This window comes from Papilio xuthus, unplaced genomic scaffold (genome assembly GCF_000836235.2).
Source record: "Papilio xuthus unplaced genomic scaffold, Pxut_1.1 DF826945.1, whole genome shotgun sequence".
NCBI classification, from domain to species: domain Eukaryota; kingdom Metazoa; phylum Arthropoda; class Insecta; order Lepidoptera; family Papilionidae; genus Papilio; species Papilio xuthus.
The window spans coordinates 7,800,301-7,825,171 of NW_013531704.1; the positions used below are offsets into that span (position 1 = coordinate 7,800,301).

General features: G+C 34.4%; 1 protein-coding gene across 1 annotated transcript in view; it reads left to right on the plus strand.

Moving 5' to 3' along the window:
- Nucleotides 1–24,871, plus strand: part of wake (ankyrin repeat and fibronectin type III domain containing protein wide awake) — a 97,736-nt gene that overhangs the window by 67,068 nt on the left and 5,797 nt on the right. The window contains exons 6-12 of the mRNA XM_013316455.1: nucleotides 12,823–12,984; nucleotides 14,430–14,508; nucleotides 15,101–15,204; nucleotides 20,119–20,239; nucleotides 20,639–20,743; nucleotides 21,334–21,500; nucleotides 22,219–22,420. Of these exons, the coding sequence (XP_013171909.1) occupies nucleotides 12,823–12,984; nucleotides 14,430–14,508; nucleotides 15,101–15,204; nucleotides 20,119–20,239; nucleotides 20,639–20,743; nucleotides 21,334–21,500; nucleotides 22,219–22,420 (940 nt within the window). The remainder of the gene's footprint in view (nucleotides 1–12,822; nucleotides 12,985–14,429; nucleotides 14,509–15,100; nucleotides 15,205–20,118; nucleotides 20,240–20,638; nucleotides 20,744–21,333; nucleotides 21,501–22,218; nucleotides 22,421–24,871) is intronic.

Consider the following 24,871-nt stretch of genomic DNA (forward strand, 5'->3'; position numbering starts at 1 on the left):
ACGTGTGCATTCAAATACAGACAGTACTGTTGTGTCTTGCTGTGCCCTCGTGTGAAAGAAGCATTCAACACGCGCCAGCAATCTAGCAATACACATGTTTTTTCATACGTATTTAAAAGTTATCATAATCTTGCTTATATTATAAATGCGAATGTTCGATTGGATATATGAATAGACGGTAGTTTGTTAGAATAACGGCTGCACAGATTTCGATGAAATTTTGTATAGATGTAGAACACAGTTTGGAAGAACACATAGGCAACTTACTAAGCTTTACGGGCAGATACAGGTAGGTTAGTTTTACTATAAAATGGTTTTAAATAAGAATTAAAAATTAAACAAAGTACAGTATCCCAAATTGTATAGTAATATTAAAACTCGACTGCGTTCATCGTACTGAATAATTAGTGTGCGTAGTCACTGCCGGGCGTCCGTTCATACCGCTGTTCCGTCTCTGATCACAGACCGTACACTTTCATTGATTATTAAATGTTAACAAGTCCGTAACGTTCAAGTTAACTGAGAACAAAAGTAAAAACTCCTATTAATTAACATTCTTTTTAAGTGTAACTTAATAATTTAATTTCTTACCGTTAAGGTTACATAACTGCATTTTAATCTCTATAATTCGTATTAACACATTTGGTTTATTTGACCCCTTTTATTCTTACTATATTCGTTTTCAAAATTATTTAAAAAATGCCCTTATTGCACCATGTTACTTAATTTATCATTCAAATTAAAAAATCAGTTAGAAAGAAATATAAAAAACCATCTTTGGAAAAATTTTCGGAGTTCCTATCGTTACTCCATTGAAAATATCATTAATAACCTTTGCCTTTAATGATTCTAACTAATAAAAAAAAATTAAGTATGTTTTAGGATACTAGCGTTTATTTTTCAAGTTACGTATAACTAGTAAGCGTGTTGATGTACTTATTCAAGCACGACTAAACATATTTACGACACTTCTAATTGAAACACACCTGCCCGAGTTGAAAAATGTTACAGATTTAATTTACTGATAGACACACAATATTTTTTTTAATGTTTACTCTATAAATGTTCGTACGAAAATTTATTTGTAGTTAACTTCAAATTACTGCACCGATTTCAAATATTTGGTACAAATTTAAGACGATAACTTGTAAATGAGTAATAAACGATTTTTGTTATTTTTATTTTTGTATATAAATTAAAAGACAGGAGTTTTTTTTATTAAAAGTGACATTTCAAATCTTTAGTAAGTAACATGACATTAAAATATTTTTTTAAGAGTAAGTTTTAACTATAAATTAAATATGACACAATTATTTGAAACAAAAGATGGTAATTTCAAGGGCATTTATCTGTAGGCTGATTGCGAAACAGTTAAATGGTTTAAAATTAAAGTTCCACGAGAACTGGCATTGCGTTGCATTGATCATACAGGTTCGTCAAAGTTCATTCCTCGGTCGTCATTCATTTATTACAATCTTACAATTCAAGAGTTGTAAATTTATCGATATATGTGATGTTATATCGATACTACTTTTTAATCAGACCGGGCTTTATTGATTTAACTTTAGTTACTAGTATAATATTGAATATCTGTACTTCATAACGACTTTCATATATAGTGAATATTGAGGCAGTAACAGTTTTTGTAACTATCACCCTATCCAAGGCTTTTACTTTTACATTTCTGGCACAATAATGTAGTATTATGATTTTTTTTTATTCCGGCGGACAATGTTAAACTTATTGTTATTTTTACAAATAAAACTTAATAAACACTAAAAATTATAGTTTTGTTAAAATCGATACTAAAATTTATCGATAAATTAACAATACTAGTCACGCAAGGCCGTTGACTGACGCGCGGGCCGTAGTTTTTTTGCTTCGCCATGTTGGCAACAATATCTATCCGCCATGTTGTCGGCACTGGCGCCGCTAACTTCAGTTCGCTTTAGTTGTCTGTGGCATGCGCGAACGTTATGATGATGTTTTGAAAGCTTGTGTTTACGTTTAAAGTGTAAAACTAAATAAATCGATGAATATCAATGGAACGAACTATTTCAATTTGTTTTTTTAGCTCGTACCGATTTATTTGCTTTAATAACATTGTGTTAACGTCAGGTATAATGTGTGAAGCTGTTAGTTAATAAAAGTGCGGTTATGTTGACAGTTGAAAAGTGATTTATTATGTACAAATTGTGTACAGTTGTAGAAATAAGTTTATTATTTAAGTGCAGTGATGGAGTATTTTAAGTTTCGGAGAAAAATATTTTAATTGATGTACTAATATTGTAAGTGAAGTTCGTTATATTTTTTTTGTGAGAAATAATTTCAAAATGATAAACGTAAACGATACATTGCAATAGAAATTCCAACACTGGCTTATGGCTTAATTCAAACTTCTAATGAGCAAACTATAACTACCTATTAAAACAAGATACCGTTTTCATCATAATTACATTAATTGTGGTCACAATTCTGACTTGAATCATTAAATATTAGGTCAGGTAAATATAAATGAACTCAATCTTGTTTAAATAATTAGTCATAGACAAGGAGAATCAAAATAACAACATTATTACTTCGAACCTCGCGATAAATATGGAACAAACAAAAATTAAATAATTTTTCCGTGTTAAACACAGCAAAAATATTTTTTAGAAATCACATAGAGCAAGGAATTTCTATTTTGCTTAAAAATTTTAATGTTTTGTTCATAGAACATAGAGAAGGGAATTCGAGGTCGTTTATGTGAAGGCTAATTTTATATGAGAGAGAATGCATGTGGAAACAAAAATTAAAGATTCAAACATCTGTTTTATATTTGTATATTTATCATAGTTCATACGACAGATCTTGCTTCCGCCTTTGATCTTCATGGTTACTTATCTCTCACGAAAACAAGTAATACTCGCGTCTATTGTTTTTCGAGCTTATTCTAGTTTTGAATACGAACACCGGGTAAATACTACGAGACGTTCCAATAACTTGAGATGTTAATGTAAAATTAACCCTATAGCTTACGTAAATGCGAATGTTTAGATCGATGGATGTTTGTTAGAGGGCGTCCAGGATGTTTTAATGGATCTTGGTCAAAATTAGCAAAAATATAGATAGACTATAGGAATGCATAGACAACTTTATTTTTTAATCTGCGAGGATGAAGTAGCGAGCAAAAGTTTACAGACGAAGTTAAATAAACTTCAATAATAAAGCTTTAAGATCGTCGTCGCTGAAAATCATGCCATATTTTAGAAAAAATTACCAGAACATAACTAAATGTATCAATATAAGTTATATTCACAATTATTAATTAAAGTACAGTAGAGTATTTTCGATTATTAAAAAATAAGTATAGTACCTGAATATTTCTATCAATCTTTTTCGAATCATGATTCCACTGACCATTTTTGTAACTCAAGCGTTATAAAAACTTGAATACAACTGGGGACAAAAAAAAAGGGTGAGGCACCTGCTTCCTGCCGCTATGTTCGGACTTTTAAGCCTATAATTATAACATTACGTATAAAATATTCTCAAGGAAAGGTGGCATTCATTGTCTCATAATTGACTTCTAGTAAGAATGATATTTTGTCAAAGGTAACACTAAACGTGGGTTTCCACGGGAATAGTTTTTAAATATGGGGAATTAACTGGGTCTTAGTTTTATGTATGTTTACGCTACTTCAACTAATCTGTATGATAGGAAACTGCATTTAAAGTATGATATCTCGCCCCGATATTTATGACCATGTTCTATGCCCTATAAATACATCAAGCCATATAAAGGGCGCAATTAACTCCCATACGTGTGAATTTGTGATAATTTTATACGTTGACTAGTAATCAATTACATGTAAAATGTTTTTTTTTGTACACGTATACTTTGTTGTTATCAATGAAAGTTGTTATGGAACAATAAAAAGGTTTTTTTCTATTTCGATGCCCTTGGTCAACGATGGGCCAAAAATTGGACTTACTGGCACACTCATTGTCGTTAATTGGTCGCTGAGAAAGGTATTTAGTGTAGATTTAGTATGAATCTACAGCGATATTGCCTAACTAATCGCTAAAGGCTAACTGTTGGTTGCTGAGACCAAAATATCTGTATAAAACAAATTATCATCCCTGACTTGGTCTCAGAAACACACTTTAATTGTTCATTTCTACTTACTCCTACTCTATAAATCAAACAGTTGTAAAACTTTACTATAAAAACAATTATACTTTGAATTTTTACTACCTAACAAAATGGTGATCACAAAAAAATAACGTAGAACATTTCGACGTTGGAAAAATCGAACGAATTTCAATTTCGACAGTGGACTGAGCCGGGAAAGCGAATTCGTGAAATTCCGCAAAATCCGATTCCAAAGTACGAATATCCTCCAAGAGATGTCCCTTTTACTGCGTCCAGATCAAATACTTTGACGTGGAAATGTATGCTCAAAGAAAAAAAAATAAACTGCTAAGCGATCTCAAGTTTTTCTGCTTGAATGTGTTGTTAATCGAAGCTTTTAATCAAGTAAAAATGTATTAGATCTGAAGTCAATTAATATCGCATTCAGGAACAAATAACGCGAGTTAACGTAATAACTCTTTGTTATCTACATTTTTTAATTGCTTGAAATAATTCCTAATATTTGTTCCATATAATTTTCCTTTACTATTCCATGAAATGCTTAATTAGGCTATTTCCCGCGTCATTTATACATTGCGTATATTTGTGACGATAAAAATTCTCACAAAGTAGGTTAATTATTTCATTTAAATACATCTTCGTCCGTATATTTTGCAAGTAACGAAAAATTATAACATTTAATATACGGTAACCGTTACGTAGAATATCGCATTGTGTGAACATTTTGCACATTGAATACATCGTCGCACACGCAATACGCTCTTAAACAATTCACGTTGACCTACCTTAAAACACTTAAGCCGTGTATAATTAAACTACGCCTATAATGATCGAGGCAAGCTTGATCAAAGCTGCCTACAGAGACAGCCGCGCGTAAACAGTAATTGGTGTTGTAAATCACAACCCAACATTGTCCATGTGATTGCAAAACGGAACTCAGTACACTATAAGCAAAGCCAGTACACGAATTTTACTATTCAAAATATCTCCTTTACGTTTATCATTGTTCTACGTCATGATACAAATCACAGAGTCGGTGACATGTACGATCTTTAAACACACGTATCAGACTTTACCTACGTATCTTATCAAATCTCAAGATTGTGCGAATGGGAGCAGTCGACCTAAGGACCGCGGTCGCAGCACGGGACACAGTTGTCGGGCCTCGCTGGGTGCATAGCTGATAGTTGTCGAATTGTTGTAAACTACAGGCAGCATTCGACCGACCGACGCCGCTTCGAGTGAACGTCGGAAACATCGACTCACGTAACTATAGTTGTAGTGAATAGCGTGCGCGTAGTCGACAGTGACGTGCCATGCACACGGCCCCGCGCGCTTCCCCCCTCGCAGGGCTATGGAGATGCTCCTCGACAAGTTCAAGAGAGAACAAGGAGGCCTGCGAAGGACCCGATCCGTCCGCGCTTCCTTACGATTGATAGGCAATCGTTGGCGGTCCGCTAAGGACGGCGAACAATCGGAAGACATTGAAAGCAAGCGAGACATTGTGTTCTCGAAGCATATTTGGTGTGACGCCGACAACAGCATCGCGTACACAGGTCTCGAGGGAACATACAGATCGAAGACGCCGATAATGGCGAAACGGAAGCCGGAAGTGGCCAAGCAGAGGCGAAAGAGCGGCAACATAGATCTCACGCTGAAGCCGCAGCAGCACAGGAAAGTGGAGAAGGCGAAATTTACTGATATATTTTTAAACAAAAAGCAAAAGAGTGTGTCGGCAAAAGAACTGTTGCCGCCGCAGAAGGTGCCGCCGAAAGCCGCAGCGATACTGCACATACATTCTCCGATTAAGGATAAAGCGAAGAAGAAATTGAAGATCGTTGGTAAATCTGAGTCTGCGAAGTCGATAACGGAAACGAGTGTACCGCAACGTACGAGGAGAGGCTCTGAGAGTGAACTAAGCGTAACTCAGAGTCACGGCTGCGTCAACCACGCGTTCGTGTACAGCACGCCACCTAAGGAAAGGAAGCTCGCCCTAACGCCTCACTCGCCATCTTATCTCAGTACGTATTTACATTAAGCTCATAAAAAATAACAGTTATTGCATGTTAATTAAGCTTTGGTATATGACGAATTTTACAATTGAAATATTAAAATATCTCTATGCAACAGATACTCTGCTGTATAGATAACAAGTTAGATAAGAAATAAAAAAATTCTAAAGTTAAACTCAGACTCAAATCTGTATCGACAAAAAATATTATTTACTACACAATCAAAAACATATTACATTTAATCTCTTATTAATTGCAGTTACGGTACGTACGTTATTAATATTAAATTTAACTGTTAGGTTAAGGTTCAATAAGGATAAATAGAGGATGGATTAACAAAGTCAAGCGACAATGTCTAAAAGTAGAATAATAATATAATAATATGTAACGAGCGAATCCTTGATGATGTATGGATTTAAAAGAAGCCACAAAAGACCCTTTGTTACATATTGTTGTCTCAATTTATTAAAAGAAAACGATAGAGATCACATTATATTTTTCCAAAAATTCTAATTCAGTATCCTTCAATTCGAATGAACGGTTCAACTATTCTTGACATATAGTCCCTTGGAATATAAAACATTGGCGATTGCTGAACTGGTTTATAATTACATCCAAGTATTGTTTTCTAAGAACAACGGTGTCTACGCCCAAGCATCCTACACCTTAATTATTATACGAATCCACTTACCTTCTGTTGTATTATGACTCTTATTACGTGAGGTCCCAGTTTATTTGGATGTTTGAAAAGTCAATTAAATTTTTGTAATATCGAAATTCTACACGTGATTATGCCTGCGCTATTAATTTCAGAAATATATAAGCTAAGATTAGACAAAGAAACTCATGTAATGTAAACTTTTGTCATCCAATGATATCAATCGGTAAAATACAGGAGAAAATAACAAATAAAAATTTCTGATTGAACTATTTTATTTATTTTTTAATAATTTAGTCGTACACCGAGTCGTAACTCCACCTTAGCGTCATTTTACCATAAAAATGTACACTAAGGGTTTGTATACGTAACCGATTACTAACTCTGAGTACGGCAACACATTTGTTTTATGTGTAGTTTAGTGTAAAATCGTCATTTCCTTGCGCACGCATGTCGCGTGTGTAATCCGCACTAATTCATTCCTAGTCGATGTCATGATGATGAAGTGGATGTCATTCGCCTCCACGCTGTACACAAGTGAAAGGATTAATACCTTGAGTTTTCACTGCCAAAAATATGTAGATACACAAAAACATATTGTTATCTCGGTTTTTACAAAGAGTTTGGGTGAGAAAGGCGATAGGAACTTACGTATACTTACACATTGGGAAATAATTCGAATCAAATCTTACTTTTCAAAATCGGTCAAGCCGTTTATATAAAAGAAGGGTAATGGGACAGATAACATCCATCAGGCGAACAAAATTAACGCCATTTTATGTTTAAATCTGCTTCATGATGTTTTTTTACGTAATTTACCTTGATGATTTTAAATGACAAAAAAGCTCGTTACCCGAAACTTATGTCTCGCAAATCCTCGGTGAGACATATTTGGTGAATTTTCATATTTATTTATAATACAATTGTTTCTTTATCGACGTAAAAACCAGCTTACCTGATGTTAAGTAACCAATTGCTTGAATAGCATTGAATTTACAGTATTGTCTGTATTTAGCAAAGTGCAAAAACAAGATTGTGAAGTAAAACATATATGACGAGGAAGGGGTGTAATTTAATAAGTACTGGGTTAAATTAATTTTATTTTAATTACCAATTTAACTTAAGCTTTTATTCAGACAACATAGTATAAAGGTATGTAAACAATAATGGTTCGTCTGTCAAGTTGACAAATGCCTCCTCCATTTTGGACCATAGCATTCTGTCGCTTTCTGTGCTGGTCCATTCACAATCCGCTGCGGTTTTTATCCCGTCGACCCATTAAATACATGGTCTGTCTATTTTCCTTTCCTTGTTTTCATGTATGCATGACAGATTTTTTAGACCATTTTTCTTATCGCTGATTTCCTTTTCAGCTTTTTGACTACAATTGTGACGTCTTTCTCGCATGCTTCTTGTTATTTACATGATGTTTTGTTTCATTTCATTGTGCATTCCTCTCCTCTTCCTTCTTTTACGTATGATTTTATATAATGATAGTTATGTCTTTAAGTTTTTAAATTTAGAATATTCACTATCGCCCTTTTACTATTTTGATGACGTCATTATAATTAATATTAAATGAGTATTATAATATTATCCGTGGTAGTTAACTACTTTACGTACATACTCTTTAGTATATGCTGAAATAATAACTTCGCAAGCATTTAAGTGGCTCACAAATTATACACGCGCCATTGAATGCGACATAACAGGATGTCGAAAGTTTAGTGTTACTATTCGACTTTGTTTAACACTTACCTTTGTGAAACTAGATGATGATTAAAATTCCTTTAGTTGTCTGTCGTAATTACGTTTAACTATGCATTATTTTAACATAAAATCAGGGCATCGCGATTGTGGATTATTAATTTTTATAGACACATCTTGTCTTTAAATTAATTTATTATAATTATATTAAGCTGTCTCTCGCGACTCTGTCCGCGAGGAATTAAAAACAAACTTAAGAAGTAGCCTATGTGATCTTCCAGGCTATGTTCTACATCTATGCCAAATTTCAGCGAGATCCATGCACGCGTTCTAGAGATACTTTCAGACAAACATCCATCTAAGCATTTGTAATATTAGTAAGAAGTAAGATTACTTTTTAATCCGCTGGGATGTTATAAATCTATTAAAACAATGCGTAAGTTGTATCAAGTTATATCGCTCTTACATCAATCCTCTGGTGCTGTAAGAAATAGAGAACAATCGTATTGTGGTAGAGTGTAGAAATGCGAACATTTCACCGTCTGCTCGTGGGAATGATACGAACAAAAGAGTAAAATTTATGACAAAACCCATGCGACAAACGCACACTCGTAAACCATGTATAGTTTTTTGCACGACACAAAATTAAACATATTAAAAATGTAATAAATTGAATCGAATAATCCATTCGAAGTCGGTCTACCGTTGATTTCTGTAATAAATATCTCTATATGAAACGGAGGTAACAATATGTTTTAAATGGATATTATGGTCTCGGAAACCCACGGTTAAGCATTCAGGCTACAGTACTAAATGGAACATAGAACTAAAAAAATGTCTACGTATGCATTAAAAACCCAAAAATATTTAAACAATGAATAATAAATATCAAATGATAATTCATCACTATGTTCAAATGTTGACAAAGCATGAAATGATAAAGTGAAGCAGATTAATTCGTGAAATGGCTGATGATATCTAAATTCTAAAGTATGTAATATATAAATATGAATTAACATTCCGTGAAAATAAACACAAAGTACATATGTACCATGACTACATTAGAAATATTATGTACTATGTCACCTTAATCGTAATTATCTTTGCTAAAGACCGAGTTATGTGTATTGTTTGAAAGGATGAATAATTCCACCCAAACATGTCAATATCTACGCTAGCGACATTTTGACTTTTCATGGAATAGTTATTGTGAATAACTCTGTATAAGAAAGTAAATTTTATAATATAACATCAATAAAAACTCAAATTGCAAATAATACAGTTATTTTTAAAGCTTGCGTTTCATTTTAAATTAGATATAGTGATTTTCTAGAAATATGTAGTTTGAAATCCCAAGTCAATTAACTTTTATAAGATTACCATGGTACACATAATATTTCAGAAATACAGTAACTTTAAAACAGAAAATATCTTCTCAATCCTACGTATCTGTGAGGTATTTTATGACCTCTACTAAAAGTAATTTTAACTCGACTCGACGACTAATAATTATAATATTTCAACAATTTTGATTACCGCAACTTGACACAATTAAGATACGAATCTTTGTATTATATTCTCATTATTGTTTATTATAATTATTTAGCATATTTGTCATTTTTGTTGACTAACTACAAACAAAGGTAGTGTCACACGATCTTATATAACTGCGTAAACAATCGCCGGTGTGGGGAGAGCTTTACAATTTTCGTTTAGAATAATTTACAGGGTCATCATCATCAGCTCACTATACGTCCCCACCGAGGAGCTCGGAGCCTACCCTAAGTTAAGGGTGATTAGGCCATAGTCAACCACGCTGGCCAAGTGCGGGTTGGTTGACTTCACACATATCTTTGAATTACTTCTCAGATATGTGCAGGTTGCATCACGATGTTTTCCTTCACCGTAAGAACGTCGGATAAATGTACATATGTAATTCGTAAAATCGAAAAACACATTGGTACATGGCGGGATTCGAACCCAGGACCTGCAGATTGCAAGTCAAGTGCTTGACCACTGAGCCACCGGCGCTCGAATTTACAGGGTGTTTAATCTAAAAACCTAAGCACTCCTTGTCAGTTATTTGACGTTCCCTTCTCCCTTATTAAGCGTCCTTTCGTTGTTAGTGTTTCCTTTTTATCTACAATGGCTCAACGTTTTTGACTGTCAATTTATCTAGACCCGCTGAGTCTGCGTGTCTAAGGGATAATTCTGTTTACGAAATGATTATTTATCTTTAACTAAAGTATCTCGTAAATACTAACTCAATGAGTAATCTGAATTGAAAACAATAACAATGTCAATCGTAACAGATCATCGTGGTTCTTGTTTTGTTTGTCGATACCTGTCAGTATTCGACTTCGTCAAAGATTTCAGACAATGCTATCTCGGTATAAAAAAACAATGAACTTGCACTCCAGTTAGACACCTCCACTTTCCCAAAGAGCGAGATGTTAAACGATGACGACACAGATTGAGATAGGCACATACAATGGCGCGGAGAGCTCCGAAACCGTGCGACCTCCTCAGTTGCAACAATGATACTGCAATGGAGTGACATGGTCGATTTCTTTACTTGCGGTCAGTTCCAAATTTAAACTTTTTAAATTTTTTGTGTATTCTAAGCAGCCAGTATGATTTTAATTATTTTTTTTAATCCTTAACTCCCAGTTGTTTCCGTGTGTGTCATAATACAGATTAAAATTACAAACGTCAGAAAACCGTCTAAGTTTCTATTTCCCAGCCGTGATCATTCGAAGTTCCAAGTAAGCAGTGAGTTATGGTGGTAACTTCCGATAGTAGTCGGACTAGATGACCAATTTAGGTTGAGCCGTGTTCCGCGCGGCCTCGTTCGCCTCTCGACTTCCGCCGCGTGTGTCAGGCGATACAAGCACATCACTATTGCTTTCAGTGTTTTTGCCGTAAGTACGTGCGTTAAGTAACGATGAGCCACGCGATGTAAACTCACGCAGTCACGAGTCCTGGAAACAATATCGTGCCGTACCGAACAATGGAAACCTTTCACCTACACAGTTTACTGGAAAATGATAGCTTGACAACGGATGTGTTTTATTCATGGATTAATAAACGATATTTATAGAGGGAATGGGTGACTATATCTTTAAGTCAGACGTGTGTAACTTCAAGTTTCTCATCGCTTGCTACTGTGTCTTAGCATACAAATACTAAAATAGTAGGCGCTTTCATATTTAGGTTATACGTCCTACATCGTTGTGTAAGTTTAACGATGAAGCCTTGTAACCTTTCCTTTTTTTAAAGTTATATTGTCAAAAAAAAGTTCCCAATACCATAGGTAATTTCAAAGTTACCATGTTAAAACTTAACACAGATAAATATTGATTAATTCAACATTAAGAGACTTGACTGTTTATAGATGTAGCAATCATTATCACAACTTATTTATAATATATGTTTCCGACACGTGCATAAATCTTATATGTATTCCTTAGTGTGGACAGTTCACCTTGCTTTGACTGCAAGCCTAATCGTAATGTGACTGCTGCCAAATAAGGCTATTGATATTCGAGGTTAGGATCGAACCTTGTCGTCATTTTTGACAATTCAAAACTGGTGCGTTGAAGGTCCATTGCTTTGGTAAAACCATAGAGCTAAAAATGTAATAGAAAAGGTCATTAATAAGATTTATATTATTTATAGGAGGTTTAATTAAAATTGGAGACTTACAACTTAAATTTATGCTAAATACAAAATATGTATAGATGTTTTTTGGCATCTTTTAAACCTAGTATACAATTGTTATGAACGTTTTAATAATATCAATATATTTATCTTCCAACATTAAAATTAATTCTAATATTATAGTTTTGCCTACAAGATTTTATAACTACGTGTTAAGACTAATTTAATTTGATGGAGGAGGGCAATTTTGTCAATTACGTTGAGATCCTTCGTAAGCTCTTCTTACAGCCCCTGTTCCCAGTTTCATTAAATTAAACACCCGTGCTAATAGTTAAAGGAAAATGTCACAGGATTTTGTCAGTTATATATTTTTACAATAAAAATTGTAAAAATATTTTCATCTGCGTATCCAAGAGTCGTAACGAGAATTGTTTTTTTTTCGAATAAAAACACTAAGATTTTTCTCACTATTGTTAGTTAACAAATATTTTTCAGATATTTCGTAGATTTAACGATTTCTTTTCAACAGATGCCTAATTATTTTTTTTTTAGTATTTATAATATTCTTTCTATATTTTAATTTTATATGTTTTGATTTTTTTTGTTGTTTTTTTCTTTATTTTTTTTTTTGATGCCTTGTCCTCTAGAGCTGCAGTACGGCGGGCTGCTGGAGGGGTGCGCGGGGGAGCTGCCGTCGCTAAGCGCCTGCGCCCCGCTCCCCGCCACGCTCGACAAGGCGGCGCGGCGACAGCAAAGGGATGCGCGCGCGCACCAAAACAAGCTCGCACAAGTTAACATACATTTGCAGGGTATTTTGTTTTTTTTTCTTTTAATTCTTTGTTTCTTTTCCGTTTTAGAATTTTTATATTTTGGTTTTCATATAATTTTGTAAAAACGCAGAGGCTGAAATGTTTGACAAATTAAATATTTTGATGTCGAAATTTAGTAATTAAATCTAATGATCATTATTTTAACCGCAATTTTCCTTAATTCAACTACGCAAATGACTATAAAATAATATTATAACAAGGAAAGGAAACATTGTATTTCAACACATTTATATACTATAAATAAACTCTAAAACTACTAAACTATAAATTTATTTTCAAAAATGAATTTGATATTACAAGACTACATCATCACTGAGTAACATAGACTTTAGACGTTATAAAATATTTAAGAAATAAATGTTCATACGTGCGACACGAGAGCATCATCGTCATCAGCTCACTACGCCGAACGTTTCCACCAAGGGGCTCGGGGCCTGCCTAAGTTAAGCGTGATTAGGCCATAGTCAACCACGCTGGCCTAATGCGGGTTGACTACACACATCTTTGAATTTCTTCTCAGATATGTGCAGGTTGCATCACAATGTTTTCCTTCACCGTAAGAACGTCGGATAAATGTACATATGTTAATCGGAAAACACATTGGTACATGACGGGATTCGAACCCAGGATCTGCAAATTGCAAGTCAAATGCTTAACCGCTGAGCCACCGACGCTATAGAGCGAGAGAGCATACGAGCATGCGAATATTTCTTCAGTGGAAATCAACACTGACAGAATCAGGGCTGAGCATTGACACTGCAAGATAAAAAACAAAATACGAACCTTTCTTCAAATTTGTCACGGTTACTTAATCCCTTGATAACCTACTGAGACAAGATTTGTCATCGATCATTTCTCTTATTTTACGACAATATGACATAATTGAAAACAGTACACCTGAAATATGAAGACTAGCTGTCGCCTGCGACTCCGCCCATGCAGAATTATTATAAAATAAAATATAAGTAGCCTATGTATTCTTCCAAAGTGTGTTCTACAACTGTGCCCGAGCGAGCGGCCAACTGAAATCGCTGAAATAGCGAACATACGCAATTGCATATGCGTTACCTACCTTTAATCCACGGAGGAGATGATGCACAGAAAGAAAATATTTTCCCTTTCCATGCATCCTCTCAACCGAAAATTCCACTTCCCATCCTTTCCTTATTAGAAAAAGGGGGGAAGGGAAAGAGGACTAAATTAGGCCTCCGGGATGCACACTCATCAGACGAAACACGGAATTGCTTACACTTCACGGCTGACTTTGTGGTCGTGGTAAAAATGTACTATAATAATCACCATCTTAATCAAGTTTCTCAATTGTTACTGCGATCGTGAGATATGTTAAAGTTAAAGGAAATAGATTAAAAATAATAAAAAAGATACATAGAACAGCAAGTTTTATGAATTTGCATTTGTTTCAGCATTGTTTGCTGCAGTTGAACATGGCTACCTGGACAAGGCTCGCAATATCCTCGAGTCCACAGATGTGGACGTCAACAGGTAAACCTCATTACATAATTATACATAATAACATACATTGTTTATTATATAAATTACTTTATACTACATACCTATATAAATGACCATATAACTATCAGATGTGTTAATAACATTAGAATGAATTGATAAGAATTATCATTATCAACCTGCCCTTATCCCTACGGAAGGTCGGTATGTACTCCTCCGTACATCTCTATCAGCTATTATATCTGAATTCACCACCATCTTACGCATATCCTCTTTTACAATCAGATAAAAATTATGTTTTTTTTTTAATATTCATCATAGTATTAAATACCGGCGAGCAATTACGGATGCCAAAAGACAAGCACTCCCAAATTCATAAACTAGCCAAAAAAAAATTTGTGGATACCAGCTGTCCTGTGACTTCGTTGGGGCGGAATAAAAAAAAACTTAATTAGCGTATGTGTTCTTCCAGACTATGTTCTACGTCTGTGCTAAATTTCATTGCGTTCCGTTCAGTCATTCTGGAGATAACTTCTAACAACCATCCATCCGTCTTAACTTTCGCATTTATAATATTAGTAAGAAGTAATATTTCTATCCATAATATAAGTGTTTTGGTTTCCAGTCTTAACCCAGACGGTCTATCACCATTGGACGTGGCGGTGTTGGCCAACAATAGACAACTCGCAAGAATGCTCATGGAGTTTGGTGCCAAAGAGGGATCCCAGTGTGAGTATAAAATATAAATACGAATACTAGTAACTAGGTATAGTACCATTCAAACTTTATAGTGGCTTGTAATTTTGCTCGACACTATTTTCAGGATTGTTTTCATCCATCCGCAGTCATGCTTTATCAAACAAGTCGCTATAATTATTTGAACCTTATAATACCTACAGCTGCAAAACAGATTAAATCTATTTTGTGATACGTTACAGGTATCAATAGTTTGTTCACCTTAATATCGATTATCAATGTTATTAGAAAATTTTCTGGTTCCGAAAGTTACATTTACAACAAGCAATCGTATTGATATCTTCTCAAACGTTACATTATAAGGGTTTTCACTTTAAAATTGATCCATCAATATAATGACAGAAATGGGTCTTTATCTATGATGGATGTAGGGGAATACCTTACCATAAACAACGTTTTATCGTATCTTAATCTATACTAATGAACAAACAGACAATAAGACCACTTTAGTTTATGAAAACTGTTTGGAAGCAAAACTTTATTCTTTTACTAGCTTTCGACAGCGACTCTGAGCGTGCGGAATTAAAAAAAACACATTAGTAAGCCTATGTTTTCTTCCAGACTATGATCTATATGTAGTCCATATTTCATCGAGATCCGTCCAGCCGTTCTGAAGATACACATATCAAACATCCATCCATTCAAACATGCGCATTTATATTAGTAAGTTTGTATTCGTTTCGGTACTTTTATTTTATTTTGTATCTTTCCAAATCTAAATTTCTCTGATAGAATTTGTACCTTAAGCACAGCATTATTTCTAGTTAAAAAAATCTAAAATCTAGTGTAGTGTTCATAATAAAAGTATTATATAAAAGAAAAATATTTCGTGGTTATCACAGACTTGTACAATAGCCTATCATAAAAAACAGCGGCCTTATCGAAGTGTGTTAATATGCGAGGTCCATTATGCCCCCCGCTGCTTCGTATTGTGTCTCACTAAAAGTATTTAAAAGCATCGCGTGTCACGAATGTAACCTCGCCCTTACACTTATACTGTCCGCAAAAAAAACGGAAAGATATTCGTCAGGGCTTTAAAACTTTTTAATGTTTAAAGGTGTAGTAAATATTTGGACAGGTTTGCCCTAGAATGTAATACAGATAAGTACATTTCTTGTCTATGTTTATTAAAGCACGTTTCCACGGTGAGAAATTCTAGACACCACGGAGACTTTACGTTTATGACTCAGGGTCGTTCAAGAAGCGAACGTATCACCATCTTAAAAGCCGGCAGGCAACGCATCTGCGGTTCCTCTGGTATTGCTGATGTCCATGGGTAACGTTGAATAACTCAGTGTTCCCGCTGCTCGTTTGCCCCCGTCTGTTATAAAAAAATATCCGTCTTTCGGATACGTCGCAAATCAGTTGCTTAAATCGATAAATTTCGTGGTAACCCCTGGTTAACCAAACTGCTCTAAAATTGTAAAATATTGAAAAGTGAATTTGCATCGACTCTTTCAAACTTCGTTTGTTCGTATGAAATAAAACTCAATGTATGAATTTGATTAGACTGCCGCAGTTTCTCTATAGTAAAAGTAATATTCTTTTATTTATAAAATGTATTTAAAACGTACCAGTCTTTTGGAAAATTAATTCGAAGTTCTGTACGAATCAATTTTTTCATACAGAGATATTGACCAAATCATAAATGCACGTGAATTTATGTCACGAATAAATTTATTGTCCATACGATTTATTTATTTTGATTTCTGATACGAAATATTTAAACATCGATTCATCTGCACGCAAATCCATAGCCAATTTTAACATTTAAAAAAGAAACAATTCAATTAAATAGATAATCATGCATTGTACCACACATGTTTTCTCTGCGAAATCGTAAAATAAAAATTTAATAACACGGAGACATGCGATATTTGAGTGATATGTTACATAGTAAACTATTAGAGCTGTTTACGACATATTTAACCCATTTTCCACTGAGCGAGCCGCACGCACTTCAGGATACTTACAGTTAAAGAAGATAAGGTTAATAAAGTTATTTTTGTTTTGATTTAATTAGACCTTTGTTTAAGTCCTTTATATGTTACAAAAACTCTGTTCTGCTAATTTTAAACTTAGCAAAGTTGTATGCTTTGGTGTTATAAAACAGCGTTTCTTCCAATTCTTAATGTTTTCTAGCGCTCTGTAAATCCTAAGTACCTAATTTGATGCTCGATCTTTATCCAAATAAAAAGATACGTCTGTAGACGGAGGCGTTTTATCTGTTACTCGGAAGGAATGTAAACAGAATAATTCGGGCGTTGCTTGATGACTAGACAGTTTTTATACTTACTATGTTGCCTACCGATTGTGAACTTCGGTAAATTATTATCTAACTATATTAACTATTACTATTAAACGAAATGCACATTTTATTCTTTTCGTAATATCTTTCTATGGCTATTATTGAAATTAACAATTTGAAATAGATAATTTCTAAATGAAGAAGAGAGCGGGAAGGGGCAGTGTTTATTCATACATATATGAACTTTTTGTCGTTTTGATTCTGTCTAATTAACATACAAATTGTCGAAATTTACAATCGAGCGGTGACATATACATTGTTTCATTTATTTAATCACGTGAAGACTTATTTGATAACTAAAGCGTTAAGATAAGATTACTTTAAATTGGTTATATCAGCACTTAAGGCTGTCGTCTCTCGTTTTCTTTTGCATCATTATTACAAACAAAAGTTCTTAGTATTAGTATGAACTTTTATAATCTAACTAGCTGTCGCCCGCAACTCCGTCTGCGCGAAATTAAAAAAAAAATTTTGTAGGTTATGTGTTCATTCGGAATATGTTCTACATCTACGCCAAATTTCATAGAGGTATATGCAACCGTTCTGGAGATATCTACAAACAAACATCCATCCATACAAACATTCGCATTTATAATATTAGTAAGATTAATAACATGATGCTCGGTCTTTATCACGTTATTAAGGTATTTTTCCACTAAGGTAATACTTCGTGTTTAGCACGAGAAATAACACTAAGATTTGAACAGTAATCCCTGTAAATATTATCGTTTTCCTCGTATTACTAACATAAAAAGGATTGAAAGCATTATATACTTTTTTTCATATAGAACTAAGAATGTATATAACATTTTCAGAATAACACCTAAATATCGTCGTTAAGTTTAACCTTTAGTATCTAAAATAGGAAAACGTGATAGATTGATATACCAATTTAAAAGTCACATTAAGATTTCCTTTAAACCTTCACCCGACATTCCATTTCACCATATCTTTTTAATCTCAAATCGAATCAGTATCGATCTACTTATCTCATACTAGCTGTCCCCCGTGAGTCTGTCCCCGCGGAATAAAAGAAAAACTTAATTAGTAGCCTATGCGTTCCAGAGTGTATATGTATGCCAAATTCATTGATATCCGTTGAGCCGTTCTGGGGATACCTTCAAACAAACATCCATGCAAACATTCGCATTTATAATATTAGTAAGATGATTCTTGAAGAATATTTTTTCTAGATAAAAAAATATGAAAGAGTATCTTTAAGGATTTAAAAAAATAGCTCCACTCAAAAAAATGTTTTTTTTTTCTAATATTTATCGGTCGTTCGTTACTGTATTGCCATTTAGAATAAAATGAATATTGAAATAGAAAAATATTTTCCACGTACTTCTACATTTCTTTACGGATATGAAAGCTTTTTACAAAATTGAACAACATCGAATATTCCGGACGCTTTCTGGACTCTTTCAAATAACATAGCTATTCTAAACTCTACTCGTAAAATATTATGTCGTTATGGGATCTTTGTTATATAATTCAACCATAAAACTGGATTAAAATAAAAAAGTCTAGAAATTTATATAGAAAGGCGGATGTTTTTTTTTGTAGTAAAAAAAATTGAAATAAACTTTAATTCAATCGTAAATTATAACGTTTTATTTCCTTGAGTTAGGATAAAATTATGAAACTACTGATGGTTGACAGCGACTCCGTCCGCGCGGAATTAAAAAAAATATTAGTAGCGTATGTGTTCTTCCAGATTATGTACTACATCTATGCCAAATTTCAACAAGATACATGCATCCGTTCTTGGAGATACCTTCAAATAAACATTCATCGAATCCATCTAAACATTCGCATTTATAATATTAGTATGATATTAAAATAATTTTCCGAATCGATTGGTCGTCTTGTGGTCAATATAAATTACGTTGTCTGCTTGATGAATTCAGCCAACTTAATTTAGGTTTAAAACAATGATAGAGGCGCATTTCTTTGTATTTAAAACGATAATGGTCCGTGAAATCTTGTGCAATCTAATCTGGGACGCGTGTCAATCGGGGTGTTGATAAATAGTACTTAGAGATAGCGAATACTAGAGGCTTTCTTTTCTCTTGACTTATCAAAGGAAGCGCATTCGTTACACTTGACAGTGATTTGTTTTTGTTTAGCCTCGCCCTCGGTGACGGACGATCCTCCAAGCTATTGTAATACTTAAATCCATCCATTGAAATCCAAATGCGAATGTTTAGATGTATGGATGGATTTTTGTTTGAAGGTATCTTCATAACGGTGAAACGATGAAATTTGGCATACATATAGAACATAGTCTAGAAGAACACATTGGCTACTAATTATATTTTATTAATACCGCGCGTACGGAACCACGGGCGACAGCAAGTGATAGATATTACGAAGAAAGGGCGTTGTTTATACTAAAAACTTTCCGTAGTTAAAGTTCACCTTTGTTTTTAAAATTTTAGAGAGATAATATTGCTTTGTACAGGTAGGATAATTTGAAGTACGTCTTAGCTTAGAGAAATGTTCATTTTTGTTTGGTTGCAGTACGTTTATATTAAGTATTTTCTTGTGTTATTAACAATACAATATTTTTTTTACAGTCAAAACACCGGATGCCCTGGGCGCACACTTGCGGCGGCTGTCGAGCGAGGCCAAGTCTCGACTGCACGACTTCGGCGGATGCAACCCGGAGCGAGATTGTCGGGAGGACAGCTGTACTAGGTAAACATAAACTTATAAGGCTATTGTACAATTTGCGAGTAATAAAATAGCTTACTAATAAAACGCGTTCACTATTTAGTTTCACACGAGGACAGAACAGTGAGCAAAAACTTTGTATGAATAACATTTTTGTCACTGTTTTTTTTATAAAAAAATTAGATAGTTAACAATATTATCTTACTAATATTATCAATAAAATTGTTTGGATGGATGCTTGGATCCCGCTGAAATTTATCATGGCTAAGAAAAACACATAGGCCACTAATTAAGTTTTTTTTATTCCGCGCGGACGATGTCGCGGGCGACATCTAGCTAAAATATTTTGACAGTGGAAACCCACAGTTATAATTGTGTTAAGTCCATATATGCATTTTCTAAAGTATGTATGTATATTTGAAGATCTTCAGCGGCGGGTCAGGCGGGTACAACAGGCTGCGCCGGTGGTACCGGCTCGGAGAAAGACAAACAAGCGCAGCACTGGGAGAGAAGGTTGCGGACACTTAAGTAAGTATAACTGTCGCATGCAGAGACGTTAAGTGCCCAATAAAGCCTTCCTTAGTGGTGATAATGTGTACCTGTACTAGTTAAGTTTTCTTGACGAACTCGTACCCTGGCAATTTAAAGCTTAATTGGTTATCTCCATACTTTTATGTAAAGTATGGAGACCAACTGTTTACTTAGCAACGTCAATTATTGACGCATATCTGCTTTTTACCTCGTGCTCGTAAAGCAAATAGAATATTTAAGACATTTTAGATAAAATCTCATCATTTTAATAGTATTTCAAACGCATGAAATAATGACGTATGCCAATGAATTTGGTTCAGGAGTTAGGAATTGACTTGCAATCTGCAGGTCTTGGGTTCGAATCCCGCCATGTACCATTGTGTTCAATTTACATATATGTACATTTATCTAACGATTACGGTGAACGGAGAACATCGTACCAACACTTTCAAAGATATATGTAAAGTTAACCCGAGTGGGCCAGCGTGGTTGACTATGGCCTAATCACATAAGTTAGGGTATGCTCCGAAGCCCTCAGTGGTGATGTGCAGTGAGGTGATGATGTAATGAGTCTATATGTTTGGCAGAAGGTTGATGTTAGGTTGGCAAGAAGCGCGTGTGCCGAGCGGCAGCGCGCCCGAGCTGGAGGTGTGCGGCTCGCACGCGGTCGCGGTGAGGCTGAGGGAACACAAGCACTCGGTTACCTTCTCACACTCTGCGCAACGAGACAACGCTATTATAACTAAGTACAAAGGTATATTAAAAAACAATGTCTATCTTATAATATGCTTTAGTAATATCGTAATTATAAATGTAATTTATAGATGGATGGATATCGAACATGTAAATGTAATTTATAGATGGATGGATGGATGGATGGATGGCTGCATGAATCTCTCTGGGATTTGACATCTATATAGAACACTAGCAGACCCGACAGACGTTGTCCTGTCTTTAATTTGAATATTATTAAAAATTTGACACTGCAATAGCAGCGCCGTCTGTCGGATTCAATGTAAAACATTCCAAAATCAACAACTACTAATAAATTAAAAATTAATTAAAAAAACATTGTCCAGTGGACAAAATTGTGAATCTAAACCATTCCCAGATTCCCTTGAACACACACAAAAAATTTCATCAAAATCGGTCCAGTCGTTTGAGAGAAGTTCAGTGACACACTCACAGAAGAATTAGATATATAAAGATAGTCTGGTAGGACGCATAAGCTAATAAAGTCACGGGTGGCAGGTAGTTGTACATAAACTCGCCAAATTGTGACGTCATAGTGCTAAGATAGAAAAAATGAATTAGAATAAGAGAGATTTTTTAATTATATTAAGGAGTCTGAATATCCGAGTACGAAAATTAATATTGGTGCATAATTTTAGTTGTCGTTATACAAGAAAACTGATCCTTTCTAGTGGCTATCGATAAATCGAGTTATAGTTCATAGTTTCATTCATTTTCAGTGGAATGGTCATCGCGAGCAGACTTCTCTAACCTGTGCGGGTTCCGTGAGGTGGCGGCTTCTGGCACCACGACTGGCACCAAAGTGCTGGCGGCGGGGCTCACCAGGGGCCGACGGTACTTCTTCAGGGCCGCCGCAGGGAATATCAAGGGCTGGGGACCCTTCACCGTCTCCGTGCCTAGGAGTGTAGTGCCCAGCAGTAAGTATTTTGAGAACAAAAAAATAAAGAGTTTTTCATCACCTTTTTCTTTGTAAACAGCAATTCTTACAAAGAAACACATTGCAGCAATATTATTGTCAGGAGTTATTTTATAACTGAACTCAATCGTTCCGATTTCCTTCATATTAAATGCTTACAAAAACTATGGTCTTCAGACACAAAGCTGATAACTTTTTAGTTCTAGAAATAAAGGGTACAAATCAAATCTTTATAATTTTAGTATAGTATATTTCAGTCATTTTTAAGTCTCAGCTTCTTACTTTAGTCCAACACCTGGTGATGATTCGCGATTTTTTTGGGACACCTTCCCCTCCTTCGAGCATCACGCGACTAATGGAAGTCCTAAACACTATAGACATCCATTTCTCGGATACTTTACGTTTTTCTTTTTCTTAAAAAAATCTGGTGAATTATATTCATACTTAAAGAAACTGACCGTCGCTATAAAATTTATTTCCTATACATTGTTAAGTTATCTTCTACTAACTCTTGCCCACGCCTCCGTTCGTGCGAAAATAAACCTTAATTATTAGCCTATGTGTTCTTCCAGACTATGTTCTACATCTATCCCAAATTTCAGCAAAATCCATGAAGCCGTTCTTGATATACCTTCAAACAAACATACATACATCTAAACATTCGCATTTATTATTTTACTAGCTGTCGATCGCGGCTCCCCCTGCGGTGTTAAAAAAAACATAATTAGTAGCCTATGTGTTCTTCTAGACTGTGATCTACATCTATGCCAAATTTCAGCGAGATACATACCAACCCTTCTAACAAACATACATACAAACATTCGCATTTATTATATTAGTAGGTTGATTTAATTTGCTGTACCTAATTATCGCACCTACCTCGGAAACAATCGTATTGAATAATAATTGAATCGACGATGACTTTATACATTAGATCAGTGGTTCCCAAACTTATTTTTTCTACTGCCCACTTTGAGAATAAATATTTTTTTAGCGCCCCCATATTTTCACATTTAAAAACCACTATAACTTCAAATTAAATTAATTAATTATTGTGACCTATATATGTATAACCAACCCGCACTTGGCCAGCGTGGTTGACTATGGCCTAGTCACCCTTAACTTAGGATAGGCTCCGAGCCCCTCGGTGGGGACACGTCTAGTGAGCTGATGATGATGATATATGTATATTAACGGAGAATTCTTAACGAAACTTTAACTATAACCCGCATCTTGAAACTCGCAGCGCCCACAAGGGGGCGTTATCACACTTTGGGAAAGACTGCATTAGACGCATTCAAGTGAAGTTAGTTGTTTGCTATTGTTTATTATGAAATGTGTTTTGCGAAATATTTTAAATAGTGTTTGTGGCATAGTTTGTAAGGAATGGGGAAATGTCTCTGCCTTCGTACGTTGTTTGGTAATAACATTTTTTTTTTATCTATTATGAATAGTTTTTTTTTTAATTTAATAATCGTTTGTTAGTATTCTGTGATTTGATTCCGTGATGCGTGGTGAGTTATTAGTTTTATATTTAAAGTTGCTCGTGTTTTTTTTTTTATTGTTTAATATTGAACTGTAATTTATGTTCTTAAGAATATACTTATTATATAGTAAATGATTAGTTTTCTAGTCGATTCGATGAATAAATAATACATATATTTTTAATTTATTAAGTTAATATCTTATTTTTACTAATATTAGCGAATATTTGTATGGATAGATGGTATGAAATTTGGCATAGATGTAGAACAGATACTTATGAAGTGTATTTTTATTTCCGTTCGGACGGAGTTGCGGGCGACAGTTAGTATATTATTTATTTTATAATAGTTTTATTTAAACCATTTCATCGAAAATAATTATTCATAATATTTACTATTAGTATTTGACACGATCTGAAATCTAGTAATAAATAGAGGCTATGTTATCCGGGGATAGTGTAGCTTCATTACAGTAATAGAATTTTTCAAATCGGTTCAGTAGTTTCAAAGTCTATTCAATGTAAACAAACAATCAATATAATCTTTCTTTTCTTTATAAACTTGCGTCCCGGAGGCCTAATTTAGTCCCCTTTCCCTTTCCACCCTTTTTCTCATAAGGAAAGGATGGGAAGTGGAAGTGGACTTTCCGGATGAGAGGATGCATGAAAATGTTTTCTTTCTGTGCATCGTTTCCTCCGTATATTAAAGGTAGGCAATTAATATAATCAATTGCGTATATCTATGGGCAACGGTCACTTCGCTATTTCAGCGATTTCAGGTAACCGCTCGCTCGTATGCCACCTTATGATATAAACAAAATATATTATTATTATAAATTTAAATCTTACGTATACATAAATTTTAGTAAGGCGACATACAGAATATTCCTTATCTCGCGTATTGAAGTAAATTAATTTCAAATGAAATTGGTTGCTACTTGAGATACTTATAGATAAGACAATCGCTTCTATT